Consider the following 22,627-nt stretch of genomic DNA (forward strand, 5'->3'; position numbering starts at 1 on the left):
CTATTGAAGTGGATTTTTCTACAGAATTCTGCCAGGAACAACCCTTTTGTTGCCGTGGGTTCTTTTACGTGCGTTAAGTACATGCTGCACACGGGACCTCGGTTTATGGTCTCATCCGAATGACTAGCGTCCAGACCACCACTCAAGGTCTATTGGAGGGGAAGAAAATATCGACGGCTGAGTAGTGAATCGAACCAACGCGCTCAGATTATCTCGCTTCCTAGGCGGACGCGTTACCTCTAGGCCATCACTCCACTCCACTTTCTTTCCCATGTCAATTTAAATGTGTCTGTCACTTTCTTTCCCATGTCAATTCCAGTGTGTTTGTCAATGTCTTTCCCATATCAATTCCAGTGTGTTTGTCAATGTCTTTCCCATGTCAATTCCAGTGTGTTTGTCAATGTCTTTCCCATATCAATTCCAGTGTGTTTGTCAATGTCTTTCCCATGTCAATTCCAGTGTGTTTGTCGCTTTCTTCACCATGTCAGTTCCAGTGTGTCTGTCAATTTGTTCACCATGTCAATTCCAGTGTGTTTGTCAATGTCTTTCCCATGTCAATTCCAGTGTGTTTGTCGCTTTCTTCACCATGTCAGTTCCAGTGTGTCTGTCAATTTGTTCACCATGTCAATTCCAGTGTGTTTCTTTACCATGTCAATTCCAGAGTTTTTGCCACTTACTTTCCAGTGTCATTTGCAGTGTGTTTGACACTTTCTCTTGTTCATTCTAATACATCGTTTGCTTCATTCTTCTTCGTGTGAATTCCATTCTGTGAATTTTATTGCTTTTTGTCAATTTCTTGTTTCAAGTAAATTCCGTTGCTTTTGTCAATTCCTTGTTCATGTGAATTTCATCAAATTTTGTCTCGCTTTCTTCTTCCTTTGGATTCCCTTGTGTCTGGTCATTTCGTGTTCATGGAAATTCCTTCCTTTCTGTGGCGTTTGTTCTTTCTGTGAATTCCACTGTGATTGTTCATTTAATGCTCATGTAGATTCCATTGTCTTTGCCGTTTTTATCTTCATGTAAATCCCATTGTTTGTGTGAATTCCATTGTTTGCCACATTCTTCTTCATGTAAATTCCGATATGTTTGTCCGTTTTTGGGACATGTGATTTGTCTCTTTCTTGCCCATGTAAATTCCCTTTTGTTTGTTAGTTTTTTGCCCATGTACATTCTCTCTTGTTTGTCGGTTTCTCTTCCGTGTGAGTTCCCTCGTGTCTGTCCAATTCTTGTCCATGTCAGTTCTATTGGGTTCACCGCATTCTCCTCAATGTGAAAAGTCCATGGCATTGTGTCCATTTCTTGTTCTGATCAACGACAATGTGTTTGTGTGAAATTCTTCTCCATGTGAATTCCACCTTGATGTCAGTTTTCTTGCCCTGGTGAATTTCAGCGCAGTGTACCATTATCTTTCAGTTTTTTTCATTTTCTGTGTGAATGTCGTCGAGGAACGTGTGTGTCATTTTCCTGTCCGTGTGTTCTTTCCTGACGTGTGGAATTCAGTCTGTGCATGTTACTTTCTATTTCCGTGTGAATGTCTGTGCATCTTGTCTGGTGTGTCAGTCAGTCAGTCAGTCAGTCAGTCTGTCAGTCAGCCAGTCAATTTGTCAGTCAGTCATTGTGCCTCAAACAGCCCTCTCCTCTCTCCGTCCGGTGTCGGTGTCACCACAGTTTTGTTCCCCGTGAGAGTCAATATTTACGGACCCGCCGCTGAATTTAGAACTCAGCTTACTCGTTTACATTCCTAAGTCCAAAGTAGATTTGTACTCTTTCTCTCTGTGTCTGTGTCTGTGTGTCTGTGTGTCTGTCCGTCTCTCTCTGTATGTGTGTGTGTGTGTGTGTGTGTGTGTGTGTGTGTGTGTGTGTGGTGGATGTGTGTGTGTTGCACACAGACAGGATGTCAGTCGTTGTTTCCACATGCCATCTCCAGCCAATCAGACGATGCCGGACATGATTATAACGCATTGTGTGTCAGTGATGTCGTCTAATTAATCTTTGCCGGACATGGTTATAACACAGTGTATCGGTGATGTCGGCTAATTAATCTTTGCCGGACATGATTATAACACATTGTGTGTCAGTGATGTCGTCTAATTAATCTTTGCCGGACATGATTATAACGCATTGTGTGTCAGTGATGTCGTCTAATTAATCTTTGCCGGACATGATTATAACGCATTGTGTGTCAGTGATGTCGTCTAATTAATCTTTGCCGGACATGGTTATAACGCATTGTGTGTCAGTGATGTTGTCTAATTAATCTTTGCCGGACATGGTTATAACGCATTGTGTGTCAGTGATGTCGTCTAATTAATCTTTGCCGGACATGATTATAACACATTGTGTGTCAGTGATGTCGTCTAATTAATCTTTGCCGGACATGATTATAACACACTGTGTGTCAGTGATGTCGTCTAATTAATCTTTGCCGGACATGATTATAACACACTGTGTGTCAGTGATGTCGTCTAATTAATCTTTGCCGGACATGATTATAACACATTGTGTGTGTTGAGAAGACAGGCGTTGGATAGATATATACCGACATTAAATTTTGCATTCACGTCTACTGATTCGGTGCCAAAATCCGATGTTTTTGTACTGTATGTTGTGTTATTACGTTGTTTGTTGTTTTTTATTTGTTTGTTTGTTTTGTTGGGGTTTTTTTTCACAGTACGAGGCTGGTTTATCGCAGTGCGTGGCATTTTCCCTGTGTAAAATAGTGTGTGTGGACATCTCGCTGTGTGCTGTCTGTGGAGAAACTGTCGTCGCGGTTCGGCGACATCTGCATATGTCTTTGCTTTTTTAGCTTCCATGTGTGCATATATATATATTTTGTGTATGTGTGGGGGTGGGGGTGTGTGAGGAGGGGGGTATGGGCGTATGTGTGTGTGCTTGTATAAGTAAGTGTGTGTGTGTGTGTGTGTGTGTGTTGTGTGTGTGTGTGTGCCGTGGAAGCTGCGATACGTAGCCTGGGAATGAATGTGTGGGGGAGGAGGGGGATGGGGGTTACAGGGTAATTTGGGTGATGGTGTGTGTGTGTGTGTGTGTCGGGGCTCGTGTACGTTTATGTGTATTTGTTTGTGCTTTCGTATCTGTGAAACTGCATGTTTGTTCCGTATCTGTTATACATGTGTGTGTGTGTGTGTGTGTGTGTGTGTGTGTGTGTGTGTTTTGCATTCATTTGCTTATTTGTTTATTTATTATCATTGTCTTTTTTTTATCTTTATTTATTTTAGTAGTAGTAGTAGTAGTATCTTCTTTTTTTTTCTTTTTTTTTCATATTTAAATATTCTTTTACTTCTATTTTTTTCATTTTTTTTCCACAAGGTCTGACTAAGCACGTTGGGTTACGCTGCTGGTCGGGCATCTGCTTGGCAGATGTGTTGCGTATATGGATTTGTCCGAACGCAGTGACGCCTCCTTGAGCTACTGATACTGATACTGCTTCCATGATGCAACACCTGTGACAGGTGGAGTCTTATTTGCTTTATCTCTTTTCTGAACAAAGAATCCAGCAAGGAAACAGCAACGTGACTGGATTTGAAGAAAAAGGGCTGGCAGGACTGTACTATCCCGGGATCCCGTTTCATTTCAAAAACTCGCATCCAAATCACCAGCGACTGAATATTTCAAGGGTGTTTGCGTGTTTTGTGTTTTATTCCGTGGCTGGCTTTCAAAAGGGCAACGGCAGTTTGTAAAGAAAAGTCATCATTTTTTTTTTAACTTTCTTTTCACGGTTGACCATGCTAACAGAATAATGACGTCTAAATGTCAACACGGAGAACTGTGACTGGTTATGAAACACACATTCTCTGTTATGGAACACAATCTGTGGTTAGAGATCAATATATAATATGCTGACTTTCGGACTTTAAAACATAATTATAGAGACATATATAGCAGACTTAGAACATTTCTTACTGCAAAGCCTACTTCGGTAAGAAATTCTCCACGTCAACTGTGAGCCCTTGTTGAGAATCTCTTTCGCAAACCCCGTCTCAGATGAACTTTCAAATTTAGATTTTAAAAAAAAATGTGCCTCATACAGTGGGTTTTGACTATCTCTAAGATCAAAATGCTCCCTCTTCAAAAACAAAGTTACCTTTTTTTTCTTCTTTTCTATTTTTTTTTAAACATATATTTTAATCGCAACCCTCGGTCGCAACCTTCGTTACTTAAAGCGACGATCAGGTCTACCACCAGCACCCCCCAAACCTCCATTCTTATGGAAACACTAGGCGCTGTGTGACCACAACGAAAGGGGTCAGCACCAGTGACCTTGACTGAGTGGACTGTTGGCCCATTACATACATAAATTATGCTAACTGCTGACCTGCAGGTCTGCCTGCGGTGACCCGAGCTGGGTCAATATCAGTGACTTTCCCTGGCTCCTTGGTCAGTCAAAGAAAGAGGGGGGCGGGGGGGGGGCAGAGACAAACAGAGAGGGGTACAGACAGAGAAAGAGAGAAAGGGTTCAAGGGGGAAATAAGGACAGGCAGAGAGAGACAGAGAGAGTCACATACAGAGAGAGAGAAAGAGAGAGAGGGGGGCGGGGGGGCGGGGCTCAAGACTTTCAGAGAAGGCTATCAGATCAAAAGTACTGACCAAGTTTCGTTAAGAACTTGTACTGCCCAGCAGGACTTTCTTTCTGTCTTTCCTACATAATTGGGTCTACCCGTTACGTTTACGTTTAGTCCGGGTGTGTGTTTTGTGGGGTGGGGAGGAGCAGGGGGGTAGGGAATGGGTCTACCCGTTACGTTTACGTTTAGTCCGGGTGTGTGTTTTGTGGGGGTGGGGAGGAGCAGGGGGGTAGGGAATGGGTCTACCCGCTACGTTTAGTCCGGGTGTGTGTTTTGTGGGGGTGGGGAGGGGTAAGGGGGGTAGGGAATAGGGTCAAAAGTGCAATGTCTATCTATCTATCTATCTATCTATCTATTTTATATATTATGTATGTATATTGTATACATACATTCATACATACATACAAACATACATACACATAACACAGCACGGCACTGCATAGCATAGACACACATAACACACGCACGCACACACACACACACACACTCGCACACACACACACACACGGCGCGTACGCACACACACACACACACACACACACACACACACACACACACACAGACACACACTAGACACACAGACACACACTAGACACACAGACACACAGACACAGACGCACACACATATACACAAAGACACAAAGACACACAGACACAGACACAGACACACACACACACACACACACACACACACACACACACACACACACACACACACACACAGAGGCACACACACATATCACACACTCACAGAGACACACACAAACGCACACGCACACTCCCATTTCTCCTCCCCCTTTTCCTCACACACACGACACACGCAGGCACACACACAAGGGCACACAGACACACGCAGACACATACAGACACACAGACACAGACACAGACACAGACACAAACACACACACACACACACACACACACACACACACACACACACACACACACACACACACACACACACACAGAAGGGGACGCGACCATCCCACACGGCCCACACAATACCACACGTCAAATTGACGGCCCACACCACTTTAGTTTCAGTCTCCTCCCCCTCATTCTGTGTGTGTGTGTGTGTGTGTGTGTGTGTGTGTGTGTGTGAATCTCTATATCCCTCTCTCTCGATCTCTATCTCTTCTCTCCCTATCTATCTTTCTTTCTGTCTGTCTGTCTGTCTCCTTCTTCCCCCCCCCCCCCCTCTCTCTCTCTCTTTCTCTCTATATGTGAGTGTGTCTGTCTGTTTGTCTCTTTCTCTCTGTGTGTCCCTGATTCTATCTGTCTGTTTGTCTCTGTGCCTGTCTCTCTAACCCTCTTTCTCTCCCTCTTTACCCCACCTCTCTCTCTCTCTCTCTCTCTCTCTCTCTCTCTTTCTCCCCACCACCCCCACCCCGCCTCCTCGTTCTCCTCACTTACCTCTCGTCTCCTACACTCCCTTCTCTCTCCTTCTCTCGTCTTCTCCTTCGCCCCCCCCCCCCCCCCACACACACACACCCCTCCGCCCCCCACGCCACCTCTCCTCCCTCCCCCCCACGCTCTCAGCCTCTAGTGTGTTCCTCCCCCATTCCACAATGCTTTTTCTGTGGTGTTGTTGTTCTTCTTTGTCCCCCTCCCCCTGCCCCCCCCCCTCCCTCCCCTCCCCCCCCCCCCCCCCCCCCCCCTCCCCCACTCGGAGTTAAAAGGCTTGCCGACCCAGTTTGAATTCTGTAGAGAACTCACATTACTGACGGCGTACCGATGATGATGATGGTGATGGTGGTGATGATGATGATGATGATGATGATGGTGATGACGCCGGAGAACGATGACTGGCATTGTATGTTGAACTGACGACTGGTTATGGTATAAGATGATACTGATGGTGATGATGGTGGTGGTTGGTGGTGGTGATATTGATTGAAGTCAGTTCATGAGACGGAGAGTATGATGGTGGTGGTGATACTGAAAGAAGAAGAAGATGATGATGATGATGATGATGATGACTTGATGTTGATGAAGATGATGATGATGATGATGATGACTTGATGTTGATGAAGATGATGATGATGAAGATGATGATGATGATGATGATGATGATGATGATGATGATGATGATGATAGTGATGGAGAGGAGGGGTGGTATTCAAGATTGATCATATTCATACTATTATGTACCATCTGTTGATGTCCGATGTACAGCTTAAGCGATGAAAGCGTAATCTATAATCATCATAATAATGATAATAAATCATCATCAACATCATGACGATGATAATACTATGATGTTGGTATGGGATGTTGTTATATTGACACGCATTAATTACGGCGATCAGTCACTCGTGTCATCCAGAAATACACTGAGTTATGGATAGGTTAACAGATGAAGAAGTCAACAAACAGCAAAATAAATGATTAGATAAATGAATAAATGAATACACAATTGTATATTTACAAAACTTATATGAAGAAATAATGAAATGTTTATGTAAACAAACAAAAATAAATGAACAAACAACTCAGATTCAGAAAATGAAACATAGAAGTGAAGAAAAAAAGGAAAGCGAAAACGAAACACATACGATCACTAGAAGATATAAAAGGGAGACGCTTTTGGCTATTAGATACTTTGATGACAGACAGAGAGAGAGAGAGAGAGAGAGAGAGAGAGAGCACTGAACTCTGAAATGTTTAATGTCATTAGCTGAAAAGCTCAGGTGACATAGTATGTATTAATCAGAACAAAATGGTACAAAACCGATGAAATGGAACAGAAAGGAAAATAAAACAGAATTGAAACAACATAAACTCATAAGAGATTTGCGACACTTTAGCACTTTATCATTAGCTTAAAAGTACATGTGACAGGGGGGTAATTTGCCATTTTTCAATCGTACCTCTCCAAGGTTTGGACAGTACACAGAAAACAAAGTACAGATAAATCATATAATAAATATTTACGCATGTAACATCGACACACATCATATCAAAACAAACACATACTAAATTACATATAAATCATATGATAAGTATTTACGCACGTAACGTCAAAACCAATCCATCATACCACTATATATAATACGAACACATCAAATAATTACAATATCGAGATTGACCATCCAAATGTAGCCCTTCCTTTTTATCTATGCCTTTTTCCTCATAGAACCCATACTAATTTTCAATTGATTAATGAGTATTTGGACCGATGGTGGACGTTTTCCGTATATTTATTGCCTCAGATACATATTTTGCAAGTGAACCTATCACATCTTCATTTTCTGTCATCGGTATGCCGAACAAACATTTTCTCTGCGCTGGAGCTGTATTGAAAGAGAGAGAGGGAGAGACAGAAAGACAGAGACAGAGACAGACAGAGATACAGACACACAGAGAGAGAGAGAGAGAGAGAGAGAGAGAGAGAGAGAGGAGAGAGAGAGAGAGAGAGATCACTCAAAAAGAAAACGGGAGACTGCACCCCATACATGTATCAGTCAATGAAGGTAGAAGCAGTCAAACGTCTTGGCTGTCTCCTCCCCCCCCTCCCCGTCTTAGTCCTCTGCCCCTCTCACACCCTCTCTCTTTCACTTGATCAGTACGTGCGTGCGTGTTTGTGTGTGCATGCGCGCGCGCGTGTGTGTGCGTGTGTGTGTGTGTGTGTGTGTGTGTGTGTGTGTGTGTGTGTGTGTGTGTGTGTGCACTGAGGCGTTCTTTCGTTGTGTGTATGTGTGTATGTAGGGGTGTATGTTTGTGTATGTGTGGTGGGGGAGGGGGTAGGTAGTTAGGTAGGCAAGTATGCAGTTAGATTATGTGAGATGTTCAGTTTAACGTCTATTCACCAGAAGTGTTACCAGACGGATAGAAGAGAGGTAGTGGCTCAAAGAGAGGGAACTTGACGCCGCTTGTGAAGAATAGCCTAAGGAAGTGTTAATGTATAAGTTAGAGGAAATGAACAATAGTCTGTTATAAGAAATGATATAAAGTTCAAAGAAATGGTGGTATGTGATGCTAGATTATGTGTGGGCAGGTAATGTATGTGGGCTGTCTCTTTCCTTTCACTGAGCGGGTTACTGTCACTGGCCGTTTCCTTTTCCGTCAAAACGTGGCACACATCCATGACTACGGCTCGCTACACTGAGTCACTCAGTCCACTATTGTAACAACACGGCACCCACAGCAGCCACAACACTTTACAATCATCTTCGTCATCGTCTTCGTAGCCATTGTCATCATCATCATCATCATCTCCATCATCATCACCATCATTGATGTCGAGGTCGTCGGCGTCGTCGTCATCATCATCATCATCATCACTGTAATCCTCTTCAAAGCCGCTGTGGTAATAATGGTAGGAGCTGCAGGATTGTTAAAGCTAGGAAACATAGTAGCACCACCACCAACAACAAGAAGAAGAACACTAATGATGATGATGATATTAATGATAAAAATGATAATGGTAATAATAATGATGATGATACTAATAGTTATGATCATGAATGTTATCGTTTATCCTCAAGTATGTAACATTTCTGAAACCCAGTTTTCTACTAAAAAAAAAAAAAAATTAAATTTAAAAATTTTAAAAAAGAAAGAAAGAAAGAAAGAAAATTAAAAAGCTTTCGTCCGAAATACAACCCCCCCCCCCCCCCCCCCCCCCCCCCCCACGGTTTCTTCTTTCTTTGTTTTGTTGATCTCCTTCCCCACTCCCACCCCCTCCCCCTCCTCTCCTCCCTCACCCCCACCCACCTCCTCCCACCCCCTTCTTCTCCTTCTCTCCCCTCCTCCTCCTCACCCTCCTCCTCCTCACCTTCTCCTGCTCCTCTCCTTCTCCTGCACCTCTCCTTCTCCTTCTCCTGCTCCTTTATTCCTTCTGAACACAGCGGACTGAATGAAGTGGACGGAGCAGACATTGACAAGGTGTTGTTGATCTGTAGTCATGACAATTAGTGCTGTGTGCCCTGTCTCAGTGTTTAGTATCACTGACCCACCCACTGCACGGAACCCAACACCCACACTTGCTCTTTTCCATTTTGACTCAGTGAGAAAACATATCCATACTAAACCAAACGAGCTTGCATGTTCGCACGCACTCACACGGGCGCGCGCGCGCATATATATATATATATATAACTATATATATATATATATATATATATATATATAATAAGAAAAAAAGAAACTAAATAGGGTAAGAATAAAAAGAAAACCGCAGACTGCTTCAGACAAATGTAAGAAAACCAGATCCCGATGAAAAATTTTAATACCAGCTTTAATTTATTTATTTATTTATCTATTTATTTATTTATTCATCTGTTTGTTCGCGTGTTCGTTCTTTCGATTATTTGATTTCAGCGTTGTTGTTGTTGTTAATATACTTTCTGGGATATAATAATAATAATAATGATAATAATAATAATAATATGATGATGATGATGATGATGATAAGAAGAAGAAGAATGATCATGATCATAATGATCATGATGTTAATCGTATTGACAATTATTATGAAAATAATGTTGTCGATATAAATATCGAAATGTATTTTTAATAGATTGATTAATTAGTATTCATGTAATACTATTAATAATAATAATAATAATAATGATGATGATGATGATGATAATAATAATAATTATTATTATTATTATTGTTATCATTATTGTTATTATCATCATCACCGTTGTTGCTGTTCACTAATGGTGACTAATAATTATGATTGTGATAATAATAATACTACCGTATTGAAGTTTTGGTAATTTCAAAATTAATAATCAGTTGTGTTGTCGTTTTTTTTAATGAAATTTACAACTTCAACAACAACAACAAGAAATTTCCGCCTTTCAATGATCCTGTATCACACAGCGCAAAATGATTCTGAAGTGTGTGTTTTAAATACAAGTGGAGTCAACTTCTTGGGATTTTTTTGTTTATAACTAAAAACTATCCCATTAATCCTCTCCTTTATCTTCAATCAAAAAATCTACAACACAAGACAGACAGCGAACCATGTATGGGTTTGATTTCAGTTTCATTTTCTTCTAGTTGTATCTACATCTCAGTAATAATTCAGTCATGCGCAGCTTTCATTTCACATTCATTTCCATTCGAGTTCTCCTGTTCCCCTGCTTTTGTTTGGTATTGTGGTGTTGAAAATGTGCAGTGGTCATGTTTAGTGTTGGTTAGGTGCTGAGCGGTGCAACTAAAGTTCAAGTTATCGTTTCTGGTTACACAGCAACTCCGCTACTTTCTATGATAAGTCAGTATAGCTGCTCATAGATAGACATCCAGTCGTTTGTTGACTGGCACAAATGTGTAGCCAGCTGCACGATTACAGTAGGTATTCTGAATGTTGTCTCCTTTCGAGTGAAAATAATATATCTGTGTGTGTGTGTGTGTGTGTGTGTGTGTGTGTGTGTGTGTGTGTGTGTGTGTCAGTGTGTGCATGTATCATTCTGTGAAAGCTGAGTGAAACCCAGAATTCTTTTCCTTTTTCTTTTTCTTTTTAAATTGAAGTAGACGGATCATGAAGGTGACAGCATTGTGTGTCAGTGGTACATGGCGATGTATTCCAACATGGATGGAGTGGCCGTGATGAACTGACGGCGCTATGGCTGTCACTGTCTTCAGCCTGATCCTCACTTGTCTCTCTCTCTCTCTCTCTCTCTCGCAAAGTTCAGGCAAACCCGGAGATTAAAAAAAAAATTGTCTGTCCGTCTGCCTGTAGTTGAGTGGAATGTGAAGATGCTTTGGCCGCTAAATAACATGCGTTACTATTGACACCATATTGACGTCATCCGGTGGAGCGAGAGAGATAGACAAGCGAGCGAGGAGCGAGAGAGAGAGAGATTTCCCCCTTTCTCCACTCCTTGGGTTGCCATCCCTTCCCACACACACACACATACACACACCACAAGTCACGAGAGAGCGACTGAACCATGTTGCAGGTCCTCTGCCTTATATATGGGACTATTTTTAGTCGGAAAACGCGAACACGAGCGCCGAGAGCTGGCGCGCGGTGGCGGCTATTTTTACTTGCTACATAAGTGCGCGCAGAGCGAGCTGCAGTCACAAATTGTATCCGACTCTGAGCAGTTCACAAGGCTCGGTAACGTCCCTCATTGTTTTGGAGAAGAAAAAAAAGGTTTCTGTTTTGTGGCTTGTGTGATTGGATTTGATTACTTGAGGCCAACGATATCGGGACTTTGACCTGTTGTGGAAACATGGCCCAAGTGTTGGACCCAATGCTGGACAGCCAAGCTGGACGATTCAACCCTCTGGTCATCCCCAAGTTTGAAGACAACATGGACTTGCAGAATGTAAGTAAATCACTTTTTGTTTCTTTATAGTTTTTCTAACTAACTGGTGTTGTAAAATGATGTTTTCACACACACACACACACACACACACACACATGCATGCATGCGCGTACAATCTTTTTTACATTGCAAAAACATTTTTATTAAACGAAATTGTGCAAAGTTTTCTTTCATTTTGACCTGTTTATCACACGCAAAATTTGCATTGAAACGCATACATACACATACACTTATTTCTTGTTTCTCCACAACCCAAACAAAAAGTGTTGATGCATGCACACACGTACATACACACACAACGTGCTACGTGTTGCACGAGCAGTTAACGACAAGAGAGGCGAGGCGGGGCGGGCGGTCAGGCCGGACAGAAAGCAAGGCTAGCCATTCGAAGAGCCGGGGACCAATAGTGAGGAAGGAGGCAAGCTGCAGACCTCCAGGATGAGAGGAGCTGGCAGGGAGGCAGGCAACAGACTCTGGCAGGCGATCGATCCGTGCGGGGGCTGTTTTTTTTTCCTTCTTTTTTTTTCTGGCAGCCAACAGGCTGCAAGAGTGGCAGCAGCAGCGGCAAGTCTGTGGGCTGTCCGTCAGAGTTCGATCGATCTGTGCTGCTGGCCAGTCCCCGACAAGCCTTTGGCTTTTTGCCTCCGTGCAGGACTGACAGCGCCACCCCCATCTCGCGTACAAACCGCCAACCGCCTGCTCCCCCACCCCTTTTTTTCTCACTTTTGGCATTGGCTTCCTGAGCGATCAGCTGTACAACTAAGGCTGTCAGCTTCCATGGGTGCTGCTGCTGATGTTGATGATGATATGATGATGATGACGATGCTGTTGATTATGATGATGACAATGATGACCTTTTTATTTAATTCATATAGTCCTTTTGGTAATGTGTTTTGGATATGTCTTTTATAATTCAGAACGAGAAAAGTGGCCTTGATGATGTTCCCAACCCTGATAGAATATAACTGGCAGATGGTCAAAACAAACAATTATGGTGTTGCCTGTGTTCTGCTGTTTAGTGCACGCTGGATATTTTACGATGATTTGAAACAGTTGGCAATGTTTCTTTCCCTTTGAACAATGTTTCTTTCCCTTTGAACACTTGGGCCATCGGGGGAAGGGGGGTGGGGGGGGTCTGCTTTTTTTTTTTTTCCTCGGAGAGGTGGGAAGCTGCAAAGTGAAGGACACGTTCTGTATGCTGCAAAGGATGCTGGGAAGACGAGCATCTAGGGCAGTCTGCCACCAGTTGTTGATGAACATGGATGATAGGTGCATGGGTGGTGGGTAGGGCTTGATAGCAGTCTGTCTTCTTCACGCCTGGTTTGTTAGTATGCTCTTTGCTTCACAGAGCATCAATGCAGGTCGTCTTGCGTTTGTAAACAATACGATTTGCAATGTTTGTGGTTCTGACAGTCTCTGGTCTACACTGTCTGTCTGTCTCTGAAATCTGTCTGCATGTTTCTAAGACACTAAGTTTTAAAAACAGAATTATTTCTTTCTTCTCTTCCACTTTTCTTTCCTGTCCTTTCCTTTTCTTTTCTGTGCTCTACTTGTCTCTTCCATTCTGTCCTTTTTTTTCTCCCCCCCTTCAACACACATCCATTGACCCTCCCCCACCCCTATCCACCACATCCCCACTGCCTTTGGCCCAACGAGCCCACTAAGCGGATGACCTCACACAGAGAGAGAGAGAGAGAGAGAGAGAGTCAAGCTGGACTCAGTTCGAGATCGGCTGGCTGCTCGAGCTCATTAGTATACATGTGACCTCATTAAGATCACCGGCAGCTGGAGACGAGGCACAAGAGGGGAGGAGGGTGTATGGTGTGCTCCGTGACGGAACGTGATGCGATGCGACAGGACACGATTGTAGGCTGATTTAGTTAGTTTTAGTGTGTGTGTGTGTGTGTGTGTGTGTCTTCATGCTTGGGTTGGAGTGTTGGCTTTTGTATGTGAGAACGAAAGGAACACACACACACACACACACACACACACACACACACACACACACACACACACACACACACTGAATGATTGAGTCAATAGAGAGCGAGTGACAGAGCTGGAGAACGGACGTCCACCGATATTGCTGATCAGAGATAGCGATGGCCCTACGTCATGCACCGCATAACACCAAGAAAGCTGACAAATGAGATTTCCCTTCCTCCCAGCCCAGTCAACAAGTTGGCTGTCTCTCAGTCTCTGTCTCTCTCTCCTTCATCATCATCAGATCATCAAGCATCAACATGCGACCTGTTCATTCCCCCCCCCCCTCCGCCCTACCACCCTCCCCTCAAATCCCCGATACCCCCCACCCCACCCCACCCCTTTCACCAAGCCTCTCACATCCAGCACATTGCACAGACATTGCACAGACTCAGCAACTGGCCACACGACCTTGACCGTGAACTTCAGCATGCTGTGGGGTCAAAAAAAAAAAAAAAAAAAAAAAAAAAAGCAAGCTCGATGTCTCTTTCTGATCATTCACCCTGCGCGCTTTTCTCGCAGTATTTCCCCCAACGTTCCACGTTGCACGCAAAAGACTCGGTCGTAACAGGCCACGTAAGTTGATGATCGATTTGGCGAAAAAAAAAAAAGCCAATCTGATTAATGAGGAGAACTGGGGTGAGAAGGGTTTGGGGGGCATGGGGGAGGGGGGGGGGGTGGCTGTGCTGTGAGCACCCTCGCTAAGTCTCCACAGGCACGCCAGCTAGGAGAGTGACTAGCAAAGAGGTGGACAGAGTATAAAGCTGGCCAGGGTTTGTTGCGAGGGCCAGTTTTGTTTGTTGTTGGTTGTGTAATCACAAGTGCTAAATGAGTTACTACTCCAGCAAATTATAGGTCCATTTTTTCGTGTGTGTGTGTGTGTAGTTTGTTTTTTTTCTTTCCCGCCCACCCTTCTCGTGCCATAGACATATTCTTGAGTTAGTTTTCTGTGTACGTGAAGAAGAAAGTACTTGGATCAGTGTGTTCTGTGGTGGCTATGGCTACTATGACATCAGCTTCTTTTGACCTGGATTTCGAGAGCATTTTGATGGTATGTATGTAAACAATCGCTGTAGCAAGTGGACTGAGGGCACTGCATAGTGTAGTTTTCGGTATATAAAACAACAACAACAAAACAACCAAAAAACCCTGTTTTGTCAGCGAGTAAAGCAACTCTACCTCAGTAATGTCCCCTCACACAAAGTTATTTTCATATTATCCATGCCATTTTTTTTCCAAAGGATAAAATTGACTTTTATTCTTTTTATTTTCAATGTCTCTCTCGGTCGATCTCTTTGTCTTTCTCCCTTTTTCTCTTTCGCCTCCCCCTCCCCATTCCCCACCCCACCCCCCACCCCATCTCTCTCTCTCCCACGCCATCACACAAACGCACACACGTACAACAAGACAAAGGGAAGAAAGAGAAGAAGAGAAGAGAAAAAGACCGGCCTTTTGTCATGAAGAAAAGAATCCAAAATAGATGCCGTTGTCTACGCAGCAGCAGGAAAAGAAGTAGTTTTACAAACTTGAAACCTTAGCTGTCTCAGCAGCACCACCATCCACCCCCTTTCCCCACCCATCCCACCCCCTATGGCCGGGAAGAAAGGCAGATACACAGAACGATGCGGCGATAAGAAACCTCTGTCATCGAGTTACACGCTGTGTCTCCCCCGGTCTGCCAGGCTCCATCAGTTGGCGTGCCGTCAAAAAAGAATCGATCAGCCGGCTTGTCGTTTTGTGTTGCATGAAGATCAGAACATACGTATTCCAGTATCCATGACCTGAAGTTTGGTGGCGGCGTTCGGTGGGGTTTGTTTGGTGGCTGGCTGATGACAACGAAATACTTCCTGCTGGGTTGCTTGGTGCGGCGTGTGAAACACAGGAGGCTATTGTTACTACTTTTTTTTTTCCTTCTTTTATTTTGGAGCGGGGATGGGGGTGGGGGGGGTTGGTTGGTTTCATCATTCCTTTTCAGTTTGTTCCCTGCCCCTTCATGCCCTACCCCCTGCCCCCCATCTCTCTCTCTCTCTCTCTCTCTCTCTCTCTCTCTCTCTCTCTCTCTCTCTCTCTCTCTCTCTCTTTCACGTTGCAAGATTTGTTCATATATAATTACACATCGGTGCTGTTAATGTTTCCACACACTGTTTCTGTTGTTTCCCGTCAGCTGGGCCACAAGCAGCAATGATAAGAGCAAACCACTAAATTTACACCCCACGGAATAACTGTTGCTGTTTTTAGCGATTGGAACAAAACTAGCAGAGACCTGCGCCATATTGATGTAATTGGTTAACGTTACACTATATTGTATTGTACATGTATCACGGTTATACTGCGTTGCGTATTGCATTAACCCTCTGCTGTATTGTACAGTAAACACTGTATTGCATTGACCCTGCGGTGTATTGTACAGTAATCACGGTGTGGTATTTCTGTGTGTTGTGGACAGAGCTGGCAGGAGGTGGAGAACTTCCTGTACCCGGACAACACGCCCTACGAGAGCAGCATGCTGCACATGATGACCAGCCAGTCCTCCACCCTGCTCCCTTCCTCCTCCTCCTCCCCCATCACTGCTGCCTCCTCCTCATCCTCCTCCCCCTCCTCCTCCTCCTCCTCCTCCTCCACGTCCTCCTCCAGCAGCCTGAAGCCCAGCGAGGTGTACGACGACCTGCTGGACCTTGACTTCATCCTCAGCAACACGTCGGAGACGTCCATGTACTGTGAGGACATGAAGGTCAAGCAGGAGCCCGACCCGCTGCCGGACTTCCATTCGGCCTTCCTGGACATCCCCGACATCAAGTACGACACGGCGCCCGCCCCCCGCCTGCCGCACGACGTGGTGGTGGGGGCTGCCCCCTCACCCGTGCCCCCCCACCCTTCCCCCGCCGGGGCCGCCGCTACCCCCACCTCCACCGGCCTGAAGGGCGTGCTGAAGCACGAGTACCAGCAGTCGGCCTGCAACTCCTACACCGGGACCCTCACCGTCATCCCCACCTCCCAGATCCCCGCCCACCACCTGCACAACTTCTCCCACATCTCGCCGCCAGCCTCCCCCGAGCACCGCGAGGACCTCAAGTGCCGCGGGCCCCACCTGGCCATGTTCGCTGCCATGCCCCAGCAGCCTCACCAGCATCACCAGCAGCAGCCCCCTCCTCCTCCCCCCCAGCAGCAGCAGCCCTTCCTCCTCCAGCAACACCACCACGGGCTGCCCCCCCAGCACCAGCACCAGCCCGCCCAGCACCAGCACCAGCCTCCCCTGCTGCCCAAGATGGTTCCCGGCATGCACCAGGTGCCCCCCCACCCCATCATCACTCCCCCCTCTTCCCCCCAGCTGGTGGACCTCCTCCTGCCCCAGGCGGGGGGCCTGGAAGGCGGGGCTGGCCAGCAGCCCAAGAAGCGGGGTCGCCGCACGTGGGGCCGCAAACGGCAGATGACCCACTCGTGCTCACACCCTGGCTGCAACAAGACCTACACCAAGAGCTCGCACCTGAAGGCGCACCTGAGGACCCACACGGGCGAGAAGCCTTACCACTGCACCTGGAAGGGATGCGGCTGGAAGTTCGCCCGATCCGACGAGCTGACGCGCCACTACCGCAAGCACACGGGGGACAGGCCCTTCCAGTGCCACCTGTGTGAGCGGGCCTTCAGCCGCTCCGACCACCTGTCGCTGCACATGAAGCGCCACATATGAACTGAGCGGAGACGCTGAGGGGGGACTGGCACAACACAACGCGGCCTGTCTGACCTTGACCTAACTCCACTCTCTCTACGTCGCCCTGTCACTAGCGCACAGAAGCTTTCAATCCTGCAAGTTGACCATGTTGGACAGTGAAGAGCTTTCCACCCCACGGCAGCTCTGTCCTTGGCTCACGGTCTGACTGGTATTGAACTGAAAACTGCTTCAGTAGTTGCTGCAGTGACTCCTGACGTCCCCAGGGCTCCTTTTGGAACTCCTGTCGGCCGCTGCCGAACTTTTTTTTATCTTAAAAAAAAAAATGACCCAACGATGTACAGTATAGATAGTTTGTTCAGCTCGCTGACTCTGATGGACTGTGGAGCAGAAACCATGGAGGAAGTATGACTGGCAGTATTTTTTTTTAATTCGTTTCTTACAGGATGAACTTTCACAACCTTAGCTTTTGGAATGAGTAATGTAGATGGTTAAATAAGGTTTTGATTAAACAAAAAAGAAGAGAGAACTGCTTTCTGGTTTGATTTTGAAGGGAAAACGTTTGTGGAATTGAATTGTTGATAGACTAAAATTATGAATCAAAAAACTTTTTTGTCTGCTGGTCTTGTGACTGGTTCACTCGAAGAATAAGTACATTTTATTTTGGAAGATTTTATGACTGTTGATTTGCATTTTATTTCGTTCTTTGAAATGCAGGTTGGAATGTTTGAATGTCACATGCCAGGTTCTTTTTTTTGTATTTGATTTGGCGTGGGCGATATTTTATGCTTGGAAAATCCGAACATGAAACATTTGTGTTCGTTGGTGGGGACCAAGATGTCAGTATCTGTGGCCATGTGGCGTCACTAGTGATTGGTGTTGCTGACTGGTGACTGGCATCCCTATCCAGTTCCTTGCCCCGCCCCCATTCCCTTACCACTGCTCTCTTTACCTAACTGGCACTGAATTGTTTTCGACATAATGATTGATATTGTGTTTCGCATTTTTTTTTTTGTTGTTTTTATTCTCTCCTGAGTTTTTGGGGGTAGACATGGAAATCTTTTCCTGCAAGTCGGCTGGTCCGGTTGGCAGAGAAGAGCTTGGCTGAAAACATGATTAATTTTTTATTCTTCTCCACCCCCAACCCCAACCCCAACCCCCATCCTTGCCGGTCTGGGAGTCCTGTTGACATGGGCAAGCCTGTGTGAGTACTGGGCTGTCTGTCTGTCTGCCTGTCTCTCTGTCTGTCTGTCTGTCTGTCCACCGTTGGGTCATTGCCGTGAAGCAGCACATCGCTTGGGCTGGCCGCGGTGCGACCTGGGTTACGGAACCCGAGAGGAGGAGAGACTGACTGACGCTGCTGGCTGTGGAACGGCCTCTGCTGTCCCTGCCTTGGTCCTGGGCTGTCCTGGCTGGGTCCGTGGCTGCTCACTGATTGCCTGTGGTTATCTCCCCTGGCAGCCAGGGATTGCTTGAAGGGAGGGCTTTGTTCACTGCCTGCCTGCTGCCTTGTGCGCAGAGGAAGGGGGCTGTTGTTTGTGGTGTTCTCTGTGCGCCCCAATCAACATGGAACTTTGTACAGTTTGGCTTTGTAGTTACCGTCATCATCATCATCGTCCGCAGTTTTGCTTTTAGCGCCGATGGTTGATTTACGATACATGACGCCTGTTTGGTTTGCTTTGCTTTTTTTATTTTATTTTATAATTTTGACACGTTTTTTCTCCTTACATCCCTCTTCCCCATCACCAACATTCCCCGCTATCCCCGTCATAGGAATTTTTTTTTTTTTTTTTTTTTTTTTTGATTGATGTAACAGTACTGAATCTGAAGATAGCCCACCGCTTACTTTGACATGTGTCGCTGTCTGATCTCCAGTCCCACCCAGTCACCATTGCCCCTCACCCCCCCGCTCTCCCCCCCCCCCACCCCCCCACCCCACCCCCCCGCCCCCCATCTGTCCTTTCCCGTGGAAAACTTACAGTGCAGTTTTCTTTAAAAAAAAAATTAATAATAATTAGGTATGGGCAGACACCTGGTGATGTCCACATGATATAGATGTGCACCAGATTCCTCAAACATGATGACCATCATTAACCCCCCTCCCCCCCCCCCAACTCCCCCGCGTCCCACCATCCTCATCTCTTTTTTTCCAAACAGGCACATTGTACCCATGAAACTTATGGATAAATGTACATAATATAAACTACATTGCAAACTGATTTTTATTGTATATTGTTTATACAACATCGTATATTTGTACGTATATATATATATTTTGCAATATATATATATACTCGTGTTCTTTGCCGGTTGCAAGTTAACCAACAAGAAAAAAGTTTTGTTTTTTGGCCATAAAATTGTCTTTGTGAAATGAACAAAAACCTGTTCGTTTCAGGCTTCAATTGATTTCAGCTGTTTCAAAATAATATGTTGTTGTTTTGGGGTTTTTTTTGCAAAATGATTGTTCTCTACTTAATGAGTATTCTTTTAAACATGTTTGGCCGAATAATGAGTACTGCAGTACTGCAGATATGTTGAACAGTATACACGATTTGGCAGTTGAGCCGATTCACATTATGCTGGACCTAGGTTCTAACGTTGTTTTAGCATTACTATACTAAACCTTTGGGCCAACTGGTTTTGGCTTCAGTAGAAAAAAAAACAACATAACAGAACAGTCGTACACAATGTATTTTAACACTTGTAATCGGACGATACTACTACGTGAATACACAACAATAGTACTTAAGCTTGATATTTCTTTTTCGTTTATTTATTTGTTTGAATACTGAGCACACATCTGTTGACTTTGTCCAGTATAACTTTTGCGGGCAGCTTATATTAACAGCGCCTTAACACCTGTTCAAAACAAAACAATAGGAAACTTTAATAAGCAAATTTGATAAGAGGTAAAAGAAAGCTGATGTTAAGTCTGTTGAATATAATATGCACGAAAGGAAGGAGGGTGACAAGGGTAGTAGAACGGAGGGGGAGGGGGGACAAGGGAAAGTGGGGAAAGTCAGACCATTGGTTTTCTTCGCTGAAACGTCAAGAAAACAGACCCTCTCCCTCTCTCTACTAACCCCCAGCCCACTATGAGGTAAAGAGCATAACTGGAAAAAAAAAAAAGTTTCTCATAGAGTGCTTCGCTGTTGAAATGGATCTCTCTCTTTATTCTCTAACTCCCCGCTGTATTGCTTTTCTTTTTCTCTGATGATGTAGCAGTGAGCTGCTTTGTAGGAGACAGAGAGAAAGGGGGGAAACAAAAACGTGCAATTTTTGTTTTCACATTCTCTCATTTGCAGTGGATGACGATATATTATCATTTGTGTATATTACTATTTGAAGCTTGGGCACAAGCAGAAAAACAACAACTTGCATGGCCGGTCCTTTGCGGGTTTTCTGTCTGTTTTTTTCCTCTCCCCCCCCCACCCCCCACCCCCTTCTTTTTATCCATTTGTTTATTTTATTATTATAATTATTATTCCTTTTCGATAGTTCAGTCAACAGACAAAGCTGAACAAACTGTAAATATCAACAGGGCATTTTTGTAGATTTTTGCCCCCTTCCCCGCCCTCCCTCCTTCCTCCCTTTTTTGTACGCAATTGATAATTGTTATTATTGTCTTTTGTTTAGTTGCTTCACAATCTTATTTGTTTTGGCAACACCGCTAAGGGTGAGCATTTAGACCGCGTTTTTGCTTGGTGCTTTTGTTGGCTTAGGTGTGTGTGTGTGGGAGGAAAAGTCCGATTGGAGTTTTTCATCGGGAGGACAGCCCCTGGAGGTAGATAGGAGAAAGAAGATTGGCGATGGTTGTCCTTGGCTTTGGGTTTTGTTTCATCTGGATTTGGATTGATTTTAGTAACCAAGCGGCCAGAGACTAAATGAAGCGTCCCTTTTTTATGCTTTGTTTTGTTTGAAGGCAAGACATGATAATTATTATCGCTGGGGAAATATTTTTTGGAGGACGAACTATTCATGACATACCAGTGAAAACGTTGTCTCCGAAACTTATCTCATGACAAGCTCCTGAAGCAAAAAAAGCTATATATGTAAGAAAATGAAGTATTCATTCGTTCGTTTGCCCGCTTCCCTCTGTCCTCTGCCATTGTGTCTCTCCATCTCCCTGACTCTGTCTTGGTTTGCGTTTTGGCTGGGCTTTTTATTTTTCTTTTTTTTTTGTTGTTGTTGTTTTTTTTGTTTTGTTTTGCTTCTTTCCCATTGTGTTAAAGGGTGATAACTGTTGCCGACCCACATTAGATCGGTTGATTATATTCAAAACCAAGAAGACTTGGGGTGGTCGATTTTCGTGTAGAGAAAAGTGAGTTTATCAGAAATGCAAAGACTAGAAAAATAATGTCCATGATAGAGAGTGGTGGGGTAGCTGCTTTTTTCGGCTCGTCCAAATTTTCTGTTTAGTTTCTAAGAAAATGTTACTAAAGAAATGAATTTGTTTGAAAAAGAGGCAGGCAACACTGCGCATTCTGATTATAATTACACGCTCCTTTTATTTTATTAATTTTATTTTTCTCTCCCAGTACCATTTCGGTTGTCATATTGGCTTCTACGCAAGTGTGTGTGTGTGTGTGAAACTGGGCCGTGCGCTTGCTTACATGACAAGTCAAGTTTCATGATCTTCTGATGATTCTACATCTCGAGAAAGGACCCATTTACTGAATTTTTGTTTACATGTCGTTACCAATATTCCTGTTTTCATTTTCCTGCATTTTTCTTACAGTCAGCGTGTAATGGGGGGAAAAAGTTGTTATTGTTGTTGTTCTTGTTAAGGATATCCGTGCTTTAATATCATCCCTGTTCTTGGGAGATAGAACAAGCAACGACAAAAAAAGATCTAACGAGAATAGCAATGCTAGTCATCTGTTTCAATGTTATCACATACTACTACAATGTGTGTCCTGTTAGTGTGCCATAGATATTGTCATTTGTTGTACAGTTTGTACGTATTTCAAGTGCTCTGGAAGCACGAGAGCTATATATATATATATATATATATATATATATATATATATATATATATATATATATATATACATATTATATGTAAAGGTGTATTGATTATGTACAATATAATAGAGAGCCATGAGCCAAGT

The 22,627-nt window shown here is 44.3% G+C and overlaps 1 protein-coding gene across 1 annotated transcript; it reads left to right on the forward strand.

The window, feature by feature from the left end:
- The first annotated feature begins 11,622 nt into the window (after positions 1-11,622).
- LOC143295330 (uncharacterized) lies at positions 11,623-22,181 on the forward strand. Its single transcript, XM_076606966.1, has 2 exons — positions 11,623-11,866; positions 16,296-22,181. Exons 1-2 carry the CDS (start codon positions 11,771-11,773, stop codon positions 17,535-17,537), a joined length of 1,338 nt encoding a protein of 445 aa, XP_076463081.1. The 5' UTR covers positions 11,623-11,770; the 3' UTR covers positions 17,538-22,181.
- Positions 22,182-22,627: the final 446 nt, after the last annotated feature.

This window comes from Babylonia areolata, chromosome 20 (assembly GCF_041734735.1).
Source record: "Babylonia areolata isolate BAREFJ2019XMU chromosome 20, ASM4173473v1, whole genome shotgun sequence".
NCBI lineage: Eukaryota > Metazoa > Mollusca > Gastropoda > Neogastropoda > Buccinidae > Babylonia > Babylonia areolata.